This window comes from Lactuca serriola, chromosome 8 (genome assembly GCF_051521515.1).
Source record: "Lactuca serriola cultivar US96UC23 chromosome 8, Lser_US96UC23_V15, whole genome shotgun sequence".
In the NCBI taxonomy this organism is placed as follows: domain Eukaryota; kingdom Viridiplantae; phylum Streptophyta; class Magnoliopsida; order Asterales; family Asteraceae; genus Lactuca; species Lactuca serriola.
Window position 1 is genome coordinate 37,370,635 of NC_136415.1, and position 17,590 is coordinate 37,388,224.

Below are 17,590 nucleotides of genomic sequence, written 5' to 3' on the forward strand. Positions count from 1 at the left end.
AAGAAAATGTCATCCTTAACGCTCAATCCTCGAGAAATTCCACAATCCAGGAGGAACCGATGTGAGGGGTTTATTTTTCAATCAAAGGGAATTGGAAAAAGAAGTAGATGAAGGGTCTTCTATGCATTTGTTGTGTATGGTTGAACCGAATCACCCCGATGCGAAGATTGTGATTCCGGGGGAGGTTATTGTAATTCTTAAAATATGATTTATAAAATTTTCAGACTTCTGAAAATCTGATATGTCATATGTGAATTATGGTTTTAAAAACTGGTGTATTTTTTTATTCCTGAATAATGTGATATGGTTTTTCTGAATAATCTGATGTATATGAAATTCTGATGTATCTAAAAATGTTATATTTTAATTTCTGAAACACTGATGTATCAAATTTTATAGAAAATATGATGTTAATAATCAATTTCTTAAAGACCATTTTTTGTTTTTGTATAGGATGTGGTTCTGGATAGCTAAGTTCTACGGAAAAAAGTTTTACGAAATTGTAGTTATTGAAATCTTATCTTCTTGAGTCCCTTGACTCAAGAAATTAATTGGATTAGCAATTGGGTATCGAAAGTTAATGTCTATGAAGTCTTGATTATCATAAAATAAAATATGTTTTTGCTTCAAAAAATGCATTGTGGCATCGTTTATATGTTTTTGTTTGTACAACATGATTTAGTTTGACAATAAAATTTATTTCCCTTTCGCTATATATATATATATATATATATATATATATATATATATATATATATATATATATATATATATATCACTAGTATAAAAATATCCTATGGTCACACTTTTCGAAAAAAGACATGTCAAACTTTTTATTAAAAGTGTGGCTAAAGGTCACTAAAAATTTTGGAGATTGTTTTTGGATACATTTAAATTAGTTTGTGTGGCCACTGTATAGATAATCAGAACTTTAACCACACTTAATTATACCAAATGTGACAATTATTAGACACACTCGAACATTGTGGCCATATGTCACCATCAACCACAATTACTGATTAACATTATAATACTTTTTTTATATGAGACAATAGATAAATATATGGTGATGCATATGGCCACATTAAATATTTGTGTGTCCATAGGGTTGTGTTTACTAGTGACTTAGTAAAAGCAAGAAAACAAGTTACTTTTAGTGGTTTATGGTCATGTTCATGTTATCATGTGTGTCAAAATATGATGAATTGGCTTTAAAAAAAATATTGTAAGTGTAAGCAAGATTGTAAAACTCGTTATTCGGTACTTGTTCGGCCGACTATTGATGGGTTGTCAAGCCCACCAAGCAAATTACACCCTTTGATTGCTAAATAAACGTAATATAATGGTAAAAAGGGGGTATCGATCCTCGGGGAAATGGTTGTATTCAATCACCAATACAATTCAATAGAACTAGTGAAATTAAACTAACTAACTACAATTAAACTAAAATGGGGGGGGGGGGGGTTGATTACTTGAAAACTAAAATACTTGAATAACTAAAAACTTTGCAATTAAGTAAGTTGATGAGATGCTCAAAGGTTGAGAATAATTGGTTAACTAAGGCAATTTAACACAATGAACATTTGTGTGTTTATCATTAGGATCTAATATAAAGCTTATCCTTCATCCCAAATTGGTTATAGCAATCATGAATCATGATATGCCAAGATTCCTCATAGGTAGTATGGAGGTTGGGGAAGCCCACAACACACCTTCTTAATTAAGATCAAGGGTCAATTGAAGCAATTAATCCCAAGAAATCAATTAGCCTTAAGAATGAAGGAATCCCCAATTCCTAGAGGATGTCAAATGCTTACACATCCATAAAGGAGCTATGATTCATAAGCTAGAGATGATTTCTACCATCATAAAGCCTTTGTTCTAGATAAATTCAATGATCCAATGCAAAACCAATGAAACAAATCAACCATTGCTCAATCAAATACTAAGCTCATGATCAAAGCATCAAATAAGCATAAGAATTGTAAACTAGAATCATAAACATGGAATAAATTGATAATCAACATAAATCCTTCAAAACCCACAAACATTCATTGGTTTTCAGCCAAGTCAACCAAATAAGAGTATTAGCCACTCATGGCAACAAAGTAACAAGAACAATAATCTAATTACATAAAGAAACTACCTAAAGATGAAAGGAAATGGTTTCTAGCTCCCAAAATCGCCTCTTGCAGGTCTCCAACGGTGAAAAATCGTGAATGAGCCTCTAGATCTGATCCCCAAGAGTTATGGTGTGCCAAATGACCAAAATGCCCAAACTAGGCAGTTGTTCGGGTACCCGCGCAACGAAAATTCCACCTGCGCAAATGTTGATATAATGCTATTGGTCCTTCATTCCACCATTCCACCCTTCCACTACCAAAGATTTCTTTGGTCCCCCCCCCCCCTGTCCATGTAATTTGAATCCACCAATCTTCATTTAGCCACCAAATGGATGCTCCAAGCCCAAAATTAGAAATTTATGATCCATCTTCACAATCCCAAATAATCCAAGCTAATAACTTTCAAAGCCCAATTCTTCCTCTTTAATTCCGCCAAGCCCAATAATGCCTCGGAAGCCCACTAAGCCCGTCTCCAATCAACCCGCAACCGCAACAAGCACCGAAAAACCTACAAAATATCTCATGCAACATAACAAGCACCCGATATGATCCATAATAAAGAAAATAAAGAATATACAACACAATAATGATAAAAAGATCTAAAAAAAATCTAAAATAAACTAATAAAAGTAAGGAAATAAAATAAGCTATCAAATCACCTCAAGCTTAAACCTAACTTGTCCTCAAGTTAGAACAAGACTAATATGAGATCGGGATGAGCTAAATTAAAAAGGAAAAAGAAAGGTACCATAGAACTTGGTCAACATCAGTCAACATGGTCAGAATTAGTCCTTCATGGACCCTACGCATCTTCAAAATGTTCCCCGCTTTAGAGCCATAAACCACATTCTCAACCACTTGATAGGCGAATAGATCACGGTTGGATGCAGTCGCAGTGTGCAAGACAAAGGAAACAGAGATGCGCCCAGTGGGGGCACTTTAAATCACCAATGTAGACCATAGTGCACGAAGGATAGGCGCCTCTTCACACACTATGATTCCTACATTTGTCAGGCCAAAGTGTATAATAACGAAATAGGGCTTTGCAGCACGGCCTCCAGGCAAACATCCGGTTTCAGAGGCTTCTCCTTTGTACTGTCCTTTACAGTCTACCGTCTCATCGTCGGGGCCTTTTCTCACCAAAAATCAAAAATAAAATAAAATAATAAAAATTCTACTTAACCTAAATCTAAACCTAACAACCTAAATCTTCAATCTTGAACTTCTGTTATTGGGTCTTCAATCACATTTGCTGCTTGACATTCAGATTTTTTTTTTGAATCATATATAACATGAGTCTTGAACTTGGAATCTTGTTCTTCTTTTTGTGTTGCTCTTTTTCTTCATTTTTCTTCTTTGCTTTTGTTGCTTTTCTTGAATCATCTTTAATAGGCTCTTATTGTCTTCACTTTTTCAAATTTCTTCATTCTTTGTGTTGCTTCTTGGAAGGTCTAAGGAATTTCATCAAGTAACATAAGACTCCAATAGTGAAAATTGAGTGATAGATAGAGGCTAATATGGACACCTAATGATCATTGACAATGTGCCAAGATCAACTAAAAAGGGTGGGGAAAGACTCAAAAATGGGTGTTACCGAAAAGACTTGGTCCCAAAAGATGTGAATTGGGGGACCCACTTCAAAATTCATCAAACACCTCAATGCAAGGTGTGGTAAACAAAATCTATCTAACTATCTACTCTAGACCCTTAGAAAAATGATAATCTATCCTAAAAAGGCGGTGAGAATCTAACTAAGCAAGGCTCGGACGAGACTCGGGAGTACTAAGGGGTACTCCCCCCAAAACCAAGATGCGAGTCTTCAATATCTTCAATGTCTTCAAAATACCTTAACGGGCTAGTCTTTGCTCGCACACATTGGCATGACCAACCACATCCCTCCGCACCTAGATCCAATCAAGCTACCTACATCTGACCTTCACACAAGCGGTCTTAAAATGGTTTGTGAGGCTCAAAACGTGTCCCACTTATCAAATACAAGGAATTCCATATCAAGACCCGGGACCAATCTATGATTCAATACTTATGACTCGGTGCTTTGGTACCTGTAGGGATGAGAAGACAAGAAAGAACAAAAATGCATGAACTTAAACTAGAATGCATCTAAAAAGTATGAAAATTAGAAAAGAAAGAAACAAAATATGCAATAATTATTAATTTTTTTTTTTTGCAATTTTTATGAATGCCCTAAATGACTAACTCTAAATGCAACTATATACAACCTAAATGCAATAAAAATAAAAGATTAGATTACCTCACCCTAAGCTTAAAATTAAGCATTGTCCTCAATGCTTAGGATGAGAGTAAACAAGGATCATACCGGGATCAAGGTGGAGGAGGCCCGCGAGGAGAATAACCGCCCTAGGGCCGAAAATGATACCAAAGGTCCTCCATGTAAGTGTGGGTGCGTGCTTGTTGTTCCTCTATGCGGTGGATGGTTGCGGTGTTCCTATTGCCTTGGAGGCGCAAGGAAGCAAGCTGACTATAAATATCGAGAGGAAACTCGTGTGCGGGGTCAGGCTCATTGTGTTGCTGGTATGAGTGGTAATCATGATGTGGCTGGAAGTGTTCTCCCGAGGGCTGAAAGTGTGACCCGGAGGCTTGACCTGGATGAGGTGGAGGCAACTGGCGGATCAGGAGATCATAATGGTCTTCAGCCTCGAATGGGCTATCAGCATTGTCAGGGTCCACCTGCATGTCATCATCCGCGGCTGCATCATCATCGTCTGGCAACTCTTGAGGCAAGAACCATGTTTCGGGGTCATCGGTGGTGAAGGCGGAGATACTTGGATTGGGCAAGATGTAAACTGGGTCCTTAACATGGTTGAGCCAAGAGAAATGTCCAGGAAGAGTAGGATGAGGTAACAGTAATTCCATCCGGATGAGAGTAATGCAATCGAGAAGGTAGAGAGGTAGATCATCCACTGGTACATATTCAGATTCTGGAAATTGAAGGCCCATACCTAAACCAATGAGGGTAATGAGACCTCCAATACAAATGTCACCAGTGGTCTTCGTCCTGAGGCTGTCACATTTGTCTAAAAAGAAGGTGGCGAAATCGGGTAAAGACCAACGTTGGCTTGACATGTAGTAGAGAAAATACAACTCAACAGTGTTGATTTGTCCAGGATCGTGACGAGCAAAGATAGAAGTGGATAGGATCCGGTGGGCAATTCTCCAACAAGGATGGATGATAAAGGGGTCTTTTTGGCGACTGAGATTGACCTTGGGAAGGCTCGTGATTTGGGTCCAAAAGTCTACTTTGGGCAAGCTTTTGAATTCAGACCATTGGTAGCTGTAAATGTCGGAGTTGTTGATGTCATATGTGCCCATGATCTTGTTGAGTTTTTTGTACTTGAGTTGGTGCTGCCGACCCTACAGTTTGAAAGTGAGTACCCTCGCCGTGTCATTGCGGGCATAGGTGGAGAGGAATTCGAGTGTGGGCTGCTTCTAGGTACGTGCAGAAAGATCGAGAAACTCGTGCCAACCAATGTTGAAAAATAGTTGTCGCAAGTGGTTGTCAAGGCTGAGGTGCTCCATAGAATCTTGGTGGTAAAATTTTGTGGCGCGGATTGCACACTTTTGAAGGTTGGATTTGAACTCTCGGCTTTGGGCACTCGTGAGGGTAAGGTTCCCATCACGATCAACATGGTCGGTGGACATTTTCTTGGATGGCCCCGAGGATTGAGCTTCACGAGAAGAACCATGAGATGCGTGAATGGTCTTGTCCCGTGCCATTGTACCTCTAAATAAACCTAGCAAAGACAAAAACTTGGATAAAATTATCCCTCACACTCGCCTCATACCAATCCAATCAAACCAAACACTTAAAACCGGGCAATATTCCAAATTGGCAATTTGGCACAATGCAATTCAACTATCAATTCAAGGCAAACTAAGTCCAATTCAAATCAATCTAATGCATAGCACAAGTCTAGTAAAATTAGAAATTGAATGCAATAAATTAAAAGGAATTACCAACTTCGTGTGTTGAAGTCCGAAAGAAATCCGCAAAAATCCGCACCCCAAGCTTGAATTTTGGCCCAAAAATTAAGTCTTTTGAATCTCCGGTGAGAAACAAAATTTTTTGAATTTTTGGTCAAAATTAGTGGCGGCGCCCGGCGGCGGAGCTAGGTTTTCCGGCGATGAGATTTTCCCAAATTAATAGTAGATTGGTATGTGGTGGAGTGTTTGGTAAAGAATGCCCCAAGAATTTTCGAGTTTTGATGGAATGTGGAGGCGGAATGGCCGTTTTACGATTTTCCGGCGAGGGTGGGAATGGTGGCGGCCGGCGACTGTTTTCGGAGTTAAAAGGGGGGGGGGGGTCTAGTCGGAATTAGGTAGGGAGTTTGGTGGTAGGGGAACGACAACGAAGGGAGCAGCGAGGAAGCGACAGTGGCGAATCTTCACTTTTCCGGCGACGAGAGGTGGACGAGATCGGGGCTGCCGACGGTTGCTGGAGGGAGGGGCTAGCCGGTGGGACGCGCTGGGTGGAGACGCTAATCGAAGGCGTTGATAAATTGCGGCGGTAGACGGCGGACGGACGCGGCGACTTTCGTCGGTCGGAGAAGGAATTGGGGTGATGTTGGTTCGTTGCAGACGGGAGGCACAAGGGGGGAAAGGGTGTCTGATGGGTTAAGGGGTTATAAGGGTGGGTTAGAAATGGGTCGAATCGTGGGTCTGGAGTGGGCTGCCGGGTGGGTTTTGGGTTTGGTTTGTAGAAATGGGTGGGTAGTGTAAGATTGGTTGGCCGCGCAACGAGGAGTGAAAATTTGGTATTAGCCGCGCAAAGGGTTTGTGAGGGTGGGAGTCGGCCGCGCGCAACAATCAAAGAGCACCCCATGTTGGTGCAATTTGGAACTCGGGACTTGCGCGGCTGGGGTCGGCCGCACAAAAGTCAATTTTTTTGGAAATTTTCAAACTTCACCAAAATCACTGGAAGACTTCTATATGCTTATTTTAATGCCAACTTCAAGTGTAGAAACACCCAAAACTTCAAGCGGAGATTATTTATTCACAATGCATTTATTTAACGTCTTTGCCAAGACATAGCCCCGCCTCCGTCAATCTTCGTAATTCGGGTTTTCCAATGTTACTTTGTCGAATTCTTCCGTGTCGAAGCCTTCGTAGAATGGTTTCAAGCGGTGCTCATTCACTTTGAATATTTGATTTGTGTCCAAACTCTTTATTTCAACCGCACCATGATCAAACACTTTTAAAACAATAAAAGGTCTGTGCCATCGAGATCGCAACTTTCCCGGGAATAGCTTTAAGCGTGAATGATAAAGAAGAACTTTTTGGCCCGGAATAAAATGCTTTCGAGTGATTTGCTTGTCATGAAACACTTTTGTCTTATCTTTGTAGATGCTTGCATTTTCATAAGACTCGTTCCTCAACTCCTCGATTTCTTGAAGTTGCATTTTTCGGTGCTTTCCACTTTCTTCAAGATTGAAATTGCACTTTTTAACCGCACAATATGTATTGTGTTCCAATTCCACCGGTAAATGACAAGACTTTCCATAGACAAGGCGGAATGGAGACATACCAATTGGAGTTTTGTAGGCGGTCCGATACGCCCATAAAGCATCTTCTAACTTCAAGCTCCAATCTTTTCGGGTAGTGTTGACGGTCTTTTCAAGAATTTGTTTGACTTCTCTATTTGACACTTCGGCTTGGCCATTTGTTTGTGGATGGTAAGAGGTTGATATCCGGTGTGTGAAAACCATATCTCTTTGTCATTGCTTCCATCATTTTATTGCAAAAATGAGTGCCCCTATCACTCACCAAGGCTCTCGGTACACCATATCTTGCGAAAATGTTTGACTTCAAGAAGTCAATTATAATTTTTGAATCATCATGTCGTGTAGCCTTTGCTTCAACCCACTTTGAAACGTAATCAACCGCCAAGAGTATATAAGTATAACCAAAAGAAACGGGGAAGGGGCCCATGAAGTCGATTCCCCACACATCAAAGATTTCACAAATAAGGATAGGGGTTTGAATCATCTCATGCCTCATGGATATGGTTCCTGTTCTTTGACATCTATCACAACTCTTGCAAAATAGATATGTATCTCTTGACATTGTTGGCCAATAGAGTCCGCATTCGAGCACCTTTCGCATGGTTTTGTTTTGACCAAAATGTCCTCCGCATGCATACTCATGGCAAAACTTCATTTTGATGAACACACCTCCGTATGAGTTGATCCGGAAAATGTTTCCAAAGATAAGGATCATCCCATATGTAGTATTTGGAATCACTCTTCAACTTGGCCTTTTGGTGCTTGGTAAATGCATGAGGAATTTCTTTAGTAACCAAGTAATTCACAATATCCGCGTACCATGGAATGGAATTTGACATATAGAAGAGGTGTTCATCGGGGTATTCATCAAGGATAGGAGAAGAAGAATCACCAATATTCAACCGACTTAAGTGGTCCGCAACTAGGTTTTCGGCACCACTTTTATCCTTTATCTCAAGATCGCATTCTTGTAAAAGAAGAATCCAACGAATCAACCGTGGCTTGGCATCTTTCTTGGTCATGAGATACTTCAATGCGGCATGGTCAGAATACACAATTACTTTTGTCCGAAGAAGGTATTGCCGGAATTTCTCCAAGGCAAATACAATGGCTAGAAGTTCCTTCTCGGTGGTGGAGTAATTGGCTTGAGCATTATCCAAGGTTTTGGAGGCATAGTAGATGACATGTGATGCTTTGCCCTCTTTTTGACCTAAGACCGCTCCAACAGCAAAATTGCTTGCATCACACATTATTTCAAATGGAAGCTCCCAATTTGGAGGTTGGATTATTAGGGTGGAAGTGAGCCAGTCTTTAAGTTTGTCAAAGGCTTCTTGGCATGCAACATTGAAGTCAAAATCGATATCCTTTTGAAGAAGAAGGCACATTGGTCACGTGATCTTGGAGAAATCTTTGATGAATCTTCTATAGAATCCCGCATGGCCCAAGAAAGATCTCACTTCTCTAACACACGTTGGGTAAGGAAGGGTTTGGATGACATCAATTTTGGCTTTATCAACTTCAATGCCCTTTTTGGAGACGATGTGTCCCAAAATGATTCCTTGATTAACCATGAAGTGACATTTCTCAAAGTTTAACACCAACTTTTTCTCTATGCACCTTTTCAAAATCTTCTTAAGGTTACCCAAGCATTCATCAAACGAATTGCCATACACGATGAAATCATCCATGAACACTTCGATTATATTTTCAACATACTCGGAGAAGATACTCACCATGCATCTTTGGAATGTGGCGGGGGCATTGCATAATCCAAATGGCATCCGCTTGTAGGAAAATGTGCCAAAGGGGCATGTAAAAGTCGTTTTGTCTTGATCTTCGGGGGCAACGGGTATTTGGTGAAAACCCGAGTATCCATCAAGGCAACAATAATGCGATTTGCCCGCCAAGCGCTCGAGAATTTGATCAATGAAAGGAAGAGGGAAGTGATCTTTCCGTGTGCTTGAATTCAACTTTCTATAATCAATGCACACCCTCCATCCATTTTGAACTCGAGTGGGTACCATTACGCCTTTGTTATTCTCAACAACCGTGATTCCCGTTTTCTTGGGAACTACTTGCACCGGACTAACCCATTTGGAGTCGGAAATTGGGTAAATCATATCCGCATCAAGTAACTTGATTATCTCCTTCTTGACAACTTCCATCATGGGAGGGTTTAATCGTCTTTCGGCTTCCCTCCTAGGCTTGAAATCATCTTCCATGAGTATCTTGTGAGTGCATACATTAGGACTTATACCCTTGATGTCCGCTATGGTCCACCCCATGGCCTCTTTATGCTCTTTCAAGACTTCAATCAATTGGTTTTCTTCAAAGTCTTTCAATTGAGAAGAGATAATCACCGGTAGAGTCTCATCTAGACCTAGATAAGCATATTTCAAATGGCTAGGTAAGACTTTCAATTCAAGTGTGGGTGGTTGGATTATGGAAAGTGGCATCTTGATTGGAGAATGAGATAAGGCAACTTGAGAAACATCTTTCTTTGTGGAATTAGTAATTTCTAAAGCCTTCACAATATCTTCACCTTCGGAATCCAATGTATACAAATCCAAGGTATTCTTCAAACTTTCACCTTCAAGACTGATGTTAAGCACCATCCTCAAAAGATCCCCATTTGATAACTCGAATAATTGTTGGGTGATTGGCTCAATCACATCAACTCGATACAATGGAGATATGTTGCTAGGATATCTCATTGCTTCAAAGATGTTGAAGTGAATGGTCTCTCCATCAAACTCCATGGTGATCTTCTCATTATGGACATCAATAATCGTGTGAGCGGTATTCATGAAGGGTCTTCCAAGGAGAATCATAGATGACTTGGAAGGAGTCTTTTATTCAAGGTCAATGACATAGAAATCTGTAGGAAATACTAGTTGATCGACTTGAACTAGTACATCCTCCAACACGCCTCTTAGAAATATGCTTGACTTGCCCGCTAATTGAATGATGACTCCGGTTTTTTCCAAAGGTCCAACATTGAGAGATTGAAAAACCGAGTATGGCATGACATTGATTGAGGCTCCAAGATCTAGCATGGCACTTTCAACATGTAAATCACCAATGGTACAGGGTATAGCAAACATTCCCGGGTCTTTGCATTTGGGTGGAAGCTTCTTTTGGATGACCGCATATATATTTGCATTGACTTTAATCTTCTCATTTGTCTTGAATTTTCTCTTGTTGGTGCATAAATCCTTAAGAAATTTGGCGTAATGTGGGATTTGCTTAATGGCATCCAATAGTGAAATATTGAGTTGAACTTTGCGGAAAGTCTCAAGAAACTCTTTCTATTCTTCTTGTTTCTTTGAGGAAGCCAACCGGGATGGAAAAGGTGGTGGTATGACCAATGGTTTGATGGGTTTGTTGGAAGGATCGAGTTGATCAACATTTGGCACAACCGGTTCCTTTGGAGGAACTACAACTTTTGGAGGTTCCACAATGATCACTTCATCTTCGTCTTCTCTTGAAACTCTTTTAGGTTGACATTCTCCATGTGTTTTCCCACTTCGCAAGGTGATGTCACTCACATTGGGGTTCTTCTTGGTTTGTGATGGAAGTTTACCCCTTTGTTCTATCTTGTTGAGAGCGGTTGCCAAGTCTCCAATTTGTGCTTGAATGTTGGAGAAAGTATTCTTGGTTTCTTGTTGAAATTGGGTTTGGCTTTGAGCAAGAGAAGTGACAAGTTCTTGAAGGCTCATTTGATGGGTACCACTTGATTGGCTTTGTTGTAGAGGTTGTTGGTAATTTGGAGGGTTATAAGAATTTTGTGGATATGGAGGTTTTTGGGATTGGTATTGTGGATGTTGGGGTCTCATCAAAAGATTTGGTGGATTTTGCTTTGGTGGATAAGGATTGTTTTGGTTATTCCTCCAATTTGGGTTGAAATTGTTTTGAAATCCCATGGGTCTTGGTTGACCTTGATATCCGCCCATTGCATTCACATCTTCCGGTTCACTTCCAAGTGTGGGACACTTGTCCGTATAATGGCCCGTCATTGCACAAATACCACATATCATCAATTGTTGACCACTTCCCACCACCATTTGACTTAATACATTAGTCAAATCCAAGAGCTTTGATTCCAAGTGTTGAGTGTTGCTAACTTCACCAACCACTTGTGTAGAATTTCTCTTCATGTCATTTCGAGTCCCAAAATTCCTTTGATTTTGAGAAATGGTACCAAAAAGTAATCGGATCTCGTGAGGGGTTTTGTTGAAGATGTCACCACCACTTGAAGCATCAATCATCCTCCGATCTTTTTCATTCATACCCTCATAAAATTGTTGAAGAAGTAGTTGTTCGGGTATATTGTGTTGAGGACAACTTGTACACAAATTATTGAATCGCTCCCAAAAATCATGAAATGTTTCATTTTCCCCTTCACGAATCCCCAAAATGTCACTTATTTGACTTGAAATGCGGGAGGTGGGATAGAATTTGCTATTGAAGGCCTTGAGTAACTCTTCCCATGTGTGAATAGATCCCGGTGGTAAGTTGAATAACCACTCTCTAGCTTATCTTCCAAGGTGAGCGGGAATGCGGTTAACTTGAAATCATCCAATGTCACATTGTCGGGTAACATGCTAACACATATCATATGAAAGGACTTCAAATGCTTTTGAGGATCTTCTCTATCCAACCCATGGAATTTGGTTAGTTGACGGATGAAACTTGACTTCAATTCAATCCCTCGGCGGTTTGCGGGATAAACAATAGCAAGAGGTATGTGAGTAACATCCGTTTCCATCATTTGTCTAAGTGTCAACTCTTGAGGAGGATTGGGTGGATTGGGGTTATTGGGATATTGTTGCAAGTAATTGGGTGGTTGATGATAAGTTGGGTAAGGGTATTGGTTGTGGTTGTAAATTGGTGGTGGATAAGCTTGGTAATTAGGATATTGGTTGTAGGGGGGTTGTTGTTGTGGGTACATTTGGTTTTGGTACATTTGAGGGGGTTGGTAATTAGGTTGAATTGGGTAATGTACTTGTTGTGGAACTTGAAAAGCATTGTTTTGAGGTTGGTTGTTTTGGTGGAAGTTTTGGTTTTGTGGTTGATAATTGGGTTGGTTTTGAGGAGGGGCTGGATTCCAAGGTGGCATATCAATGAGAGGTTCTTGTGGTTGTTGTCTTGGTTGATGGGGTGGGGTATTGACATCTTGATTGATTGGGTTTGGGTTGGGATTGTGAGGTGGAGTGTGATTCATGGCTATGTGGTTTTCAAACGGAACGTCTTCAAAGGAATGACCAACAATTGGAGAACTCAGTTCGGTGTCGGTATCACTTGAAGTATGAACTTGATCTTCTATGTTGATTAGTGGAGAAGAGGAAGAAGGTTGAACAAGTTGTTGTCGCTTTCCTTGTTTGGCTAACTTTTTCAACCTTTTTGCTTCTCTTTTAATTTCCGGATTGCAGAGTAGTTCACCGGTTCTTGTAGACCTAGGCATAAACAATCAAATAATAATAACCAATTTCCCCGGCAACGGCACCAAAACTTGATGGGTTGTCAAGCCCACCAAGCAAATTACACCCTTTGATTTCTAAATAAACATAATATAATGGTAAAAAGGGGGTATCGATCCTCAGGGAAATGGTTGTATTCAATCACCAATGCAATTCAATAGAACTAGTGAAATTAAACTAACTAACTACAATTAAACTAAAATGGGGGGGGGGGGGGGGTTGATTACTTGAAAACTAAAATACTTGAATAACTAAAAACCTTGCAATTAAGCAATTTGATGAGATGCTCAAAGGTTAAGAATAATTGGTTAACTAAGGCAATTTAACACAATGAACATTTGTGTGTTTATCATTAGGATCTAATATAAAGCTTATCCTTCATCCCAAATTGGTTATAGCAATCATGAAGCATGATATGCCAAGATTCCTCATAGGTAGTATGGAGGTTGGGGAAGCCCACAACACACCTTCTTAATTAAGATCAAGGGTCAATTGAAGCAATTAATCCCAAGAAATCAATTAGCCTTAAGAATGAAGGAATCCCCAATTCCTAGAGGATGTCAAATGCTTACACATCCATAAAGGAGCTATGATTCATAAGCTAGAGATGATTTCTACCATCATAAAGCCTTTGTTCTAGATAAATTCAATGATCCAATGCAAAATCAATGAAACAAATCAACCATTGCTCAATCAAATACTAAGCTCATGAACAAAGCATCAAATAAGCATAAGAATTGTAAACTAGAATCATAAACATGGAATAAATTGATAATCAACATAAATCCTTCAAAACCCACAAACATTCATTGGTTTTAAGCCAAAGTCAACCAAATAAGAGTATTAGCCACTCATGGCAACAAAGTAACAGGAACAATAATCTAATTACATAAAGAAACTACCTAAGATTTGGAAAGATGAAAGGAAATGGTTTCTAGCTCCCAAAATCGCCTCTTGCAGGTCTCCAATGGTGAAAATCGTGAATGAGCCTCTAGATCTGATCCCCAAGAGTTATGGTGTGCCAAATGACCAAAATGCCCAAACTGGGCAATTGCGCGGGTACCTGCGCAAATGTTGCTGTAATGCTATTGGTCCTTCATTCCACAACTCCACCCTTCCACTACCAAAGATTTCTTTGGTCCCCCCCCCCCCATTGTCCATGTAATTTGAACCCACCAATCATCATTTAGCCACCAAATGGATGCTCCAAGCCCAAAATTAGAAATTTATGATCCATCTTCACAAGCCCAAATAATCCAAGCTAATAACTTTCAAAGCCCAATTCTTCCTCTTTGATTCCGCCAAGCCCAATAATGCCTCGGAAGCCCACTAAGCCCGTCTCCAATCAACCCGCAACCACAACAAGCACCCGAAAATCTACAAAATATCTCACGCAACATAACAAGCACCCGATATGATCCATAATAAAGAAAATAAAGAATATACAATGCAATAATGATAAAAAGATCTTAAAAAAATCTAAAATAAACTAATAAAAATAAGGAAATAAAATAAGCTATCAACTACCAAGTAGCAAGTACCCGGGAGCACTCGGGGAGTACTCGGATTCAGTAATTCATGTAGAAATATTTTTAGGGAAATTATATATGTCAAAATCATAAGTTGATTTAAATATATAACAAAATTAGATACATGTGAATACACAAAAGCTAAAAAACACATAATGGTCTCACTTCGTGAATAATTACTGAAAATTTAAGATATATATGTAGTAATAATCACATGTGTGTGTTAAATAATAAATCATTAAATATATTGTACATATTAATCACCGAGTGGAACACGTTTTATAGCACTACTCAGTTCAGTAAGGGGCTGATCGGGTAGTACTCGAGATTCTGTAACTCGCCTCGGAAGGGGCCGAGTAGCGAGTACTCGGAGGAGTAATCGGCCAACTCGGCGAGTTTTACAACACTGAGTGTAAGTAGCATTTGGTTATGGTTACAGTTATTATGTGTGTCTATAAGTAAATCTAGTTATAGAATAAATATAATGTCTTATGAGTATAATTATAGTATGACAATTGAATAACTATAATTATGTAATATTAATTCTTTTTGTACTAGTGTATGTCTAAATTTAAAGAATAGTCTTCATAAAACGAAAACATGTTAGTATAAGTATTTACTCGATACTTATTAATGTATTTTCTGTTTCGTCCTCAATAATAATCATATCTTTAGAATATTAATTCAACAAGTTAATTTTACTCGTTTATGGTCATGTGTCTTTTATTATGTGTGTCAAAATTTGATGAATTGACTTTGAAAAAATAAATATTGTGAGTGTAAGTAGCATTTGGTTATAGTTACAATTATTATGTGTGTTTATAAGTAAATCTAGTTATAGAAGAAATATAATGTCCGATCAGTATAATTATAGTATGACTATTAGTAGTTTATAGTCACATTTTAATTGTTTATGTGTGTCAAAATTAAAAGTAAACAATACTAATGCTAAAAGAAACATGTGACATAAGTCATTTATGGTCATTGTTTAATAATAAAAAAGAATACAACTACGAATGATAAGCTCGTTACTTTTCCTATTAATAATCATAAGTGTTTATTAGTTAAAATACATTAATGAAACAAACAAATTATGATCGAGGAGTTATGAAGTATAAAATAATGAACAAACAATCATGATAATATATAGAAAACATAAAGTCATGACTTTGAAATAAAATTCAACTTGTCTGACACGATATTATCAACATTTAAAAAAATGTCTAACAAGCCTTAATGTTATATTAGTAGCACTTAAACCCAAACACCGTTAAACTGAATTAAATTTAAATAATCCTTCACCTTACTAAAAAAAATTAAATGAGATAGTATGTCCCATGTTGTCACCATACAAGATGTTTAAAATAATGTAATTCTTTATGTTTTAGCGAGTGTCTCTAAGCAAATCGATGGAATCTTGAAGTAGTCGGGATCAAAGTTATGCATGCTCCCGTGACTCTCTTCACCACCACTTGAGAAACTACATCATTTTAAGAGAGAATAACCACTAAGCACAAACAAATAAAAGTCCGTTAAAAGATTATGAACATGTCTTTTGCACAAATAAAGATCTAACGCAAGTTTACGTGTCACCTACAAAACTACAATCTTTGTATCATTGACATCATTTCAACTTTTCAATTCTCTTAGAAAAATAGAGTACACATTTTTCTATTAGGATTGAAAGCCAAAGCATTTATTGGACCAAAATGCCCTTGAATGCCTCTGTGGTCTTCTTGTAGAGCCTACGACACAAGTACATAAGTATCTATTATCAAAGGGCTTCTGGCCCAATGGTATCCGATGTTGCCCTCCCTCCTTGAGGTCGAGGGTTCAAGTCCCGTGAGGGACATAAGTGGAGAATTAGGAGTAGTGTATGAGTAGATTAGATTTGCCGTTCCAAAAAAAACATAAGTATCTATTATGGACCATAAGCATATGTAACTTTTCAAGTATTAACAAGCACACACTTAACAAAAAAAACAAACCACTCCATGTCATACTCTAAAAAAATATGTTTCTTTGTGTAACTCTCTTGGTAAGCCATTTGCTGGTCAACAACAACTACAATAACAATAATAATAAAGGTAAAACATTTAGTAGTTTTTGACTCATTCAGATGCAAAGAGTATGAATACACCATTTCTGATCAACAAATCTGCAACGCCTATCTACATCAGGTTAAGCAAATAAAAGGTATCAATGTTTTTTGTTCAACAAATCAGTAAATTTGCTACAAATATCAAAACGGTAAAACGGTCATTAACTGGCATATTGATTGTTTCCCATTAAACAAACAAGGGCAAGTTTTTCTATTCAAAAGGAACATGCATATTTGTTATTAAAGAATCATTAATTGTTTCAGACCTGATGCTAACTTATTGATCAGGGCATCGATCTTTGAACTATTTAGAAATGACTTGTAAATCATTGAACTAAACAATGCTATCACTACCTATCATGTATAACTAAAAAATAGTTATATCATCCTACTTTCATTTATTTCTTTTATTAGAGAATCCTACATTTATTTCAAAAAAAATTAAAAAGTAGGATGCTATGATAATGGAATCAATAAAAGTATGATACTATTTACTACTTTGTATCTACAAAGCAAAATATAGCATCACACTTTCATTTAATATTTATTATAGTATCCTACTAAACATTCTGTTTTATTTTATAGTGAATTCAAGTGTTTGTTTATAAAATAACAGAATCAGTTTCTTAAATAATTATAAAAAAATATAAACAACAATTAAAATCCAAATTGAACATAAATCAAAATTAAATTCAATCTAAACCAAACTTAAATGCCCTTCTTTTCTCTCATGTCTTTAAGCATAATTTAAGGCAAACAAATGCATATTTTCAGCAACATTTAAGCAAAAAATGCATATTTTAAACAAACCATATCA

At 38.0% G+C, this 17,590-nt stretch overlaps 1 protein-coding gene across 1 annotated transcript; it reads right to left on the minus strand.

The window, feature by feature from the left end:
* Positions 1 to 7,204: 7,204 nt before the first annotated feature.
* On the minus strand, positions 7,205 to 7,867 carry LOC145066809 (uncharacterized). The gene has a single exon (XM_079014075.1). It carries the CDS (start codon positions 7,865 to 7,867, stop codon positions 7,205 to 7,207), a length of 663 nt encoding a protein of 220 aa, XP_078870201.1.
* Positions 7,868 to 17,590: the final 9,723 nt, after the last annotated feature.

Excerpts from the sequence above, each read along its gene's own strand:
- LOC145066809 (XM_079014075.1), bottom strand. The coding sequence starts at position 7,867 with ATGGTTTTCACACACCGGATATCAACCTCTTACCATCCACAAACAAAT.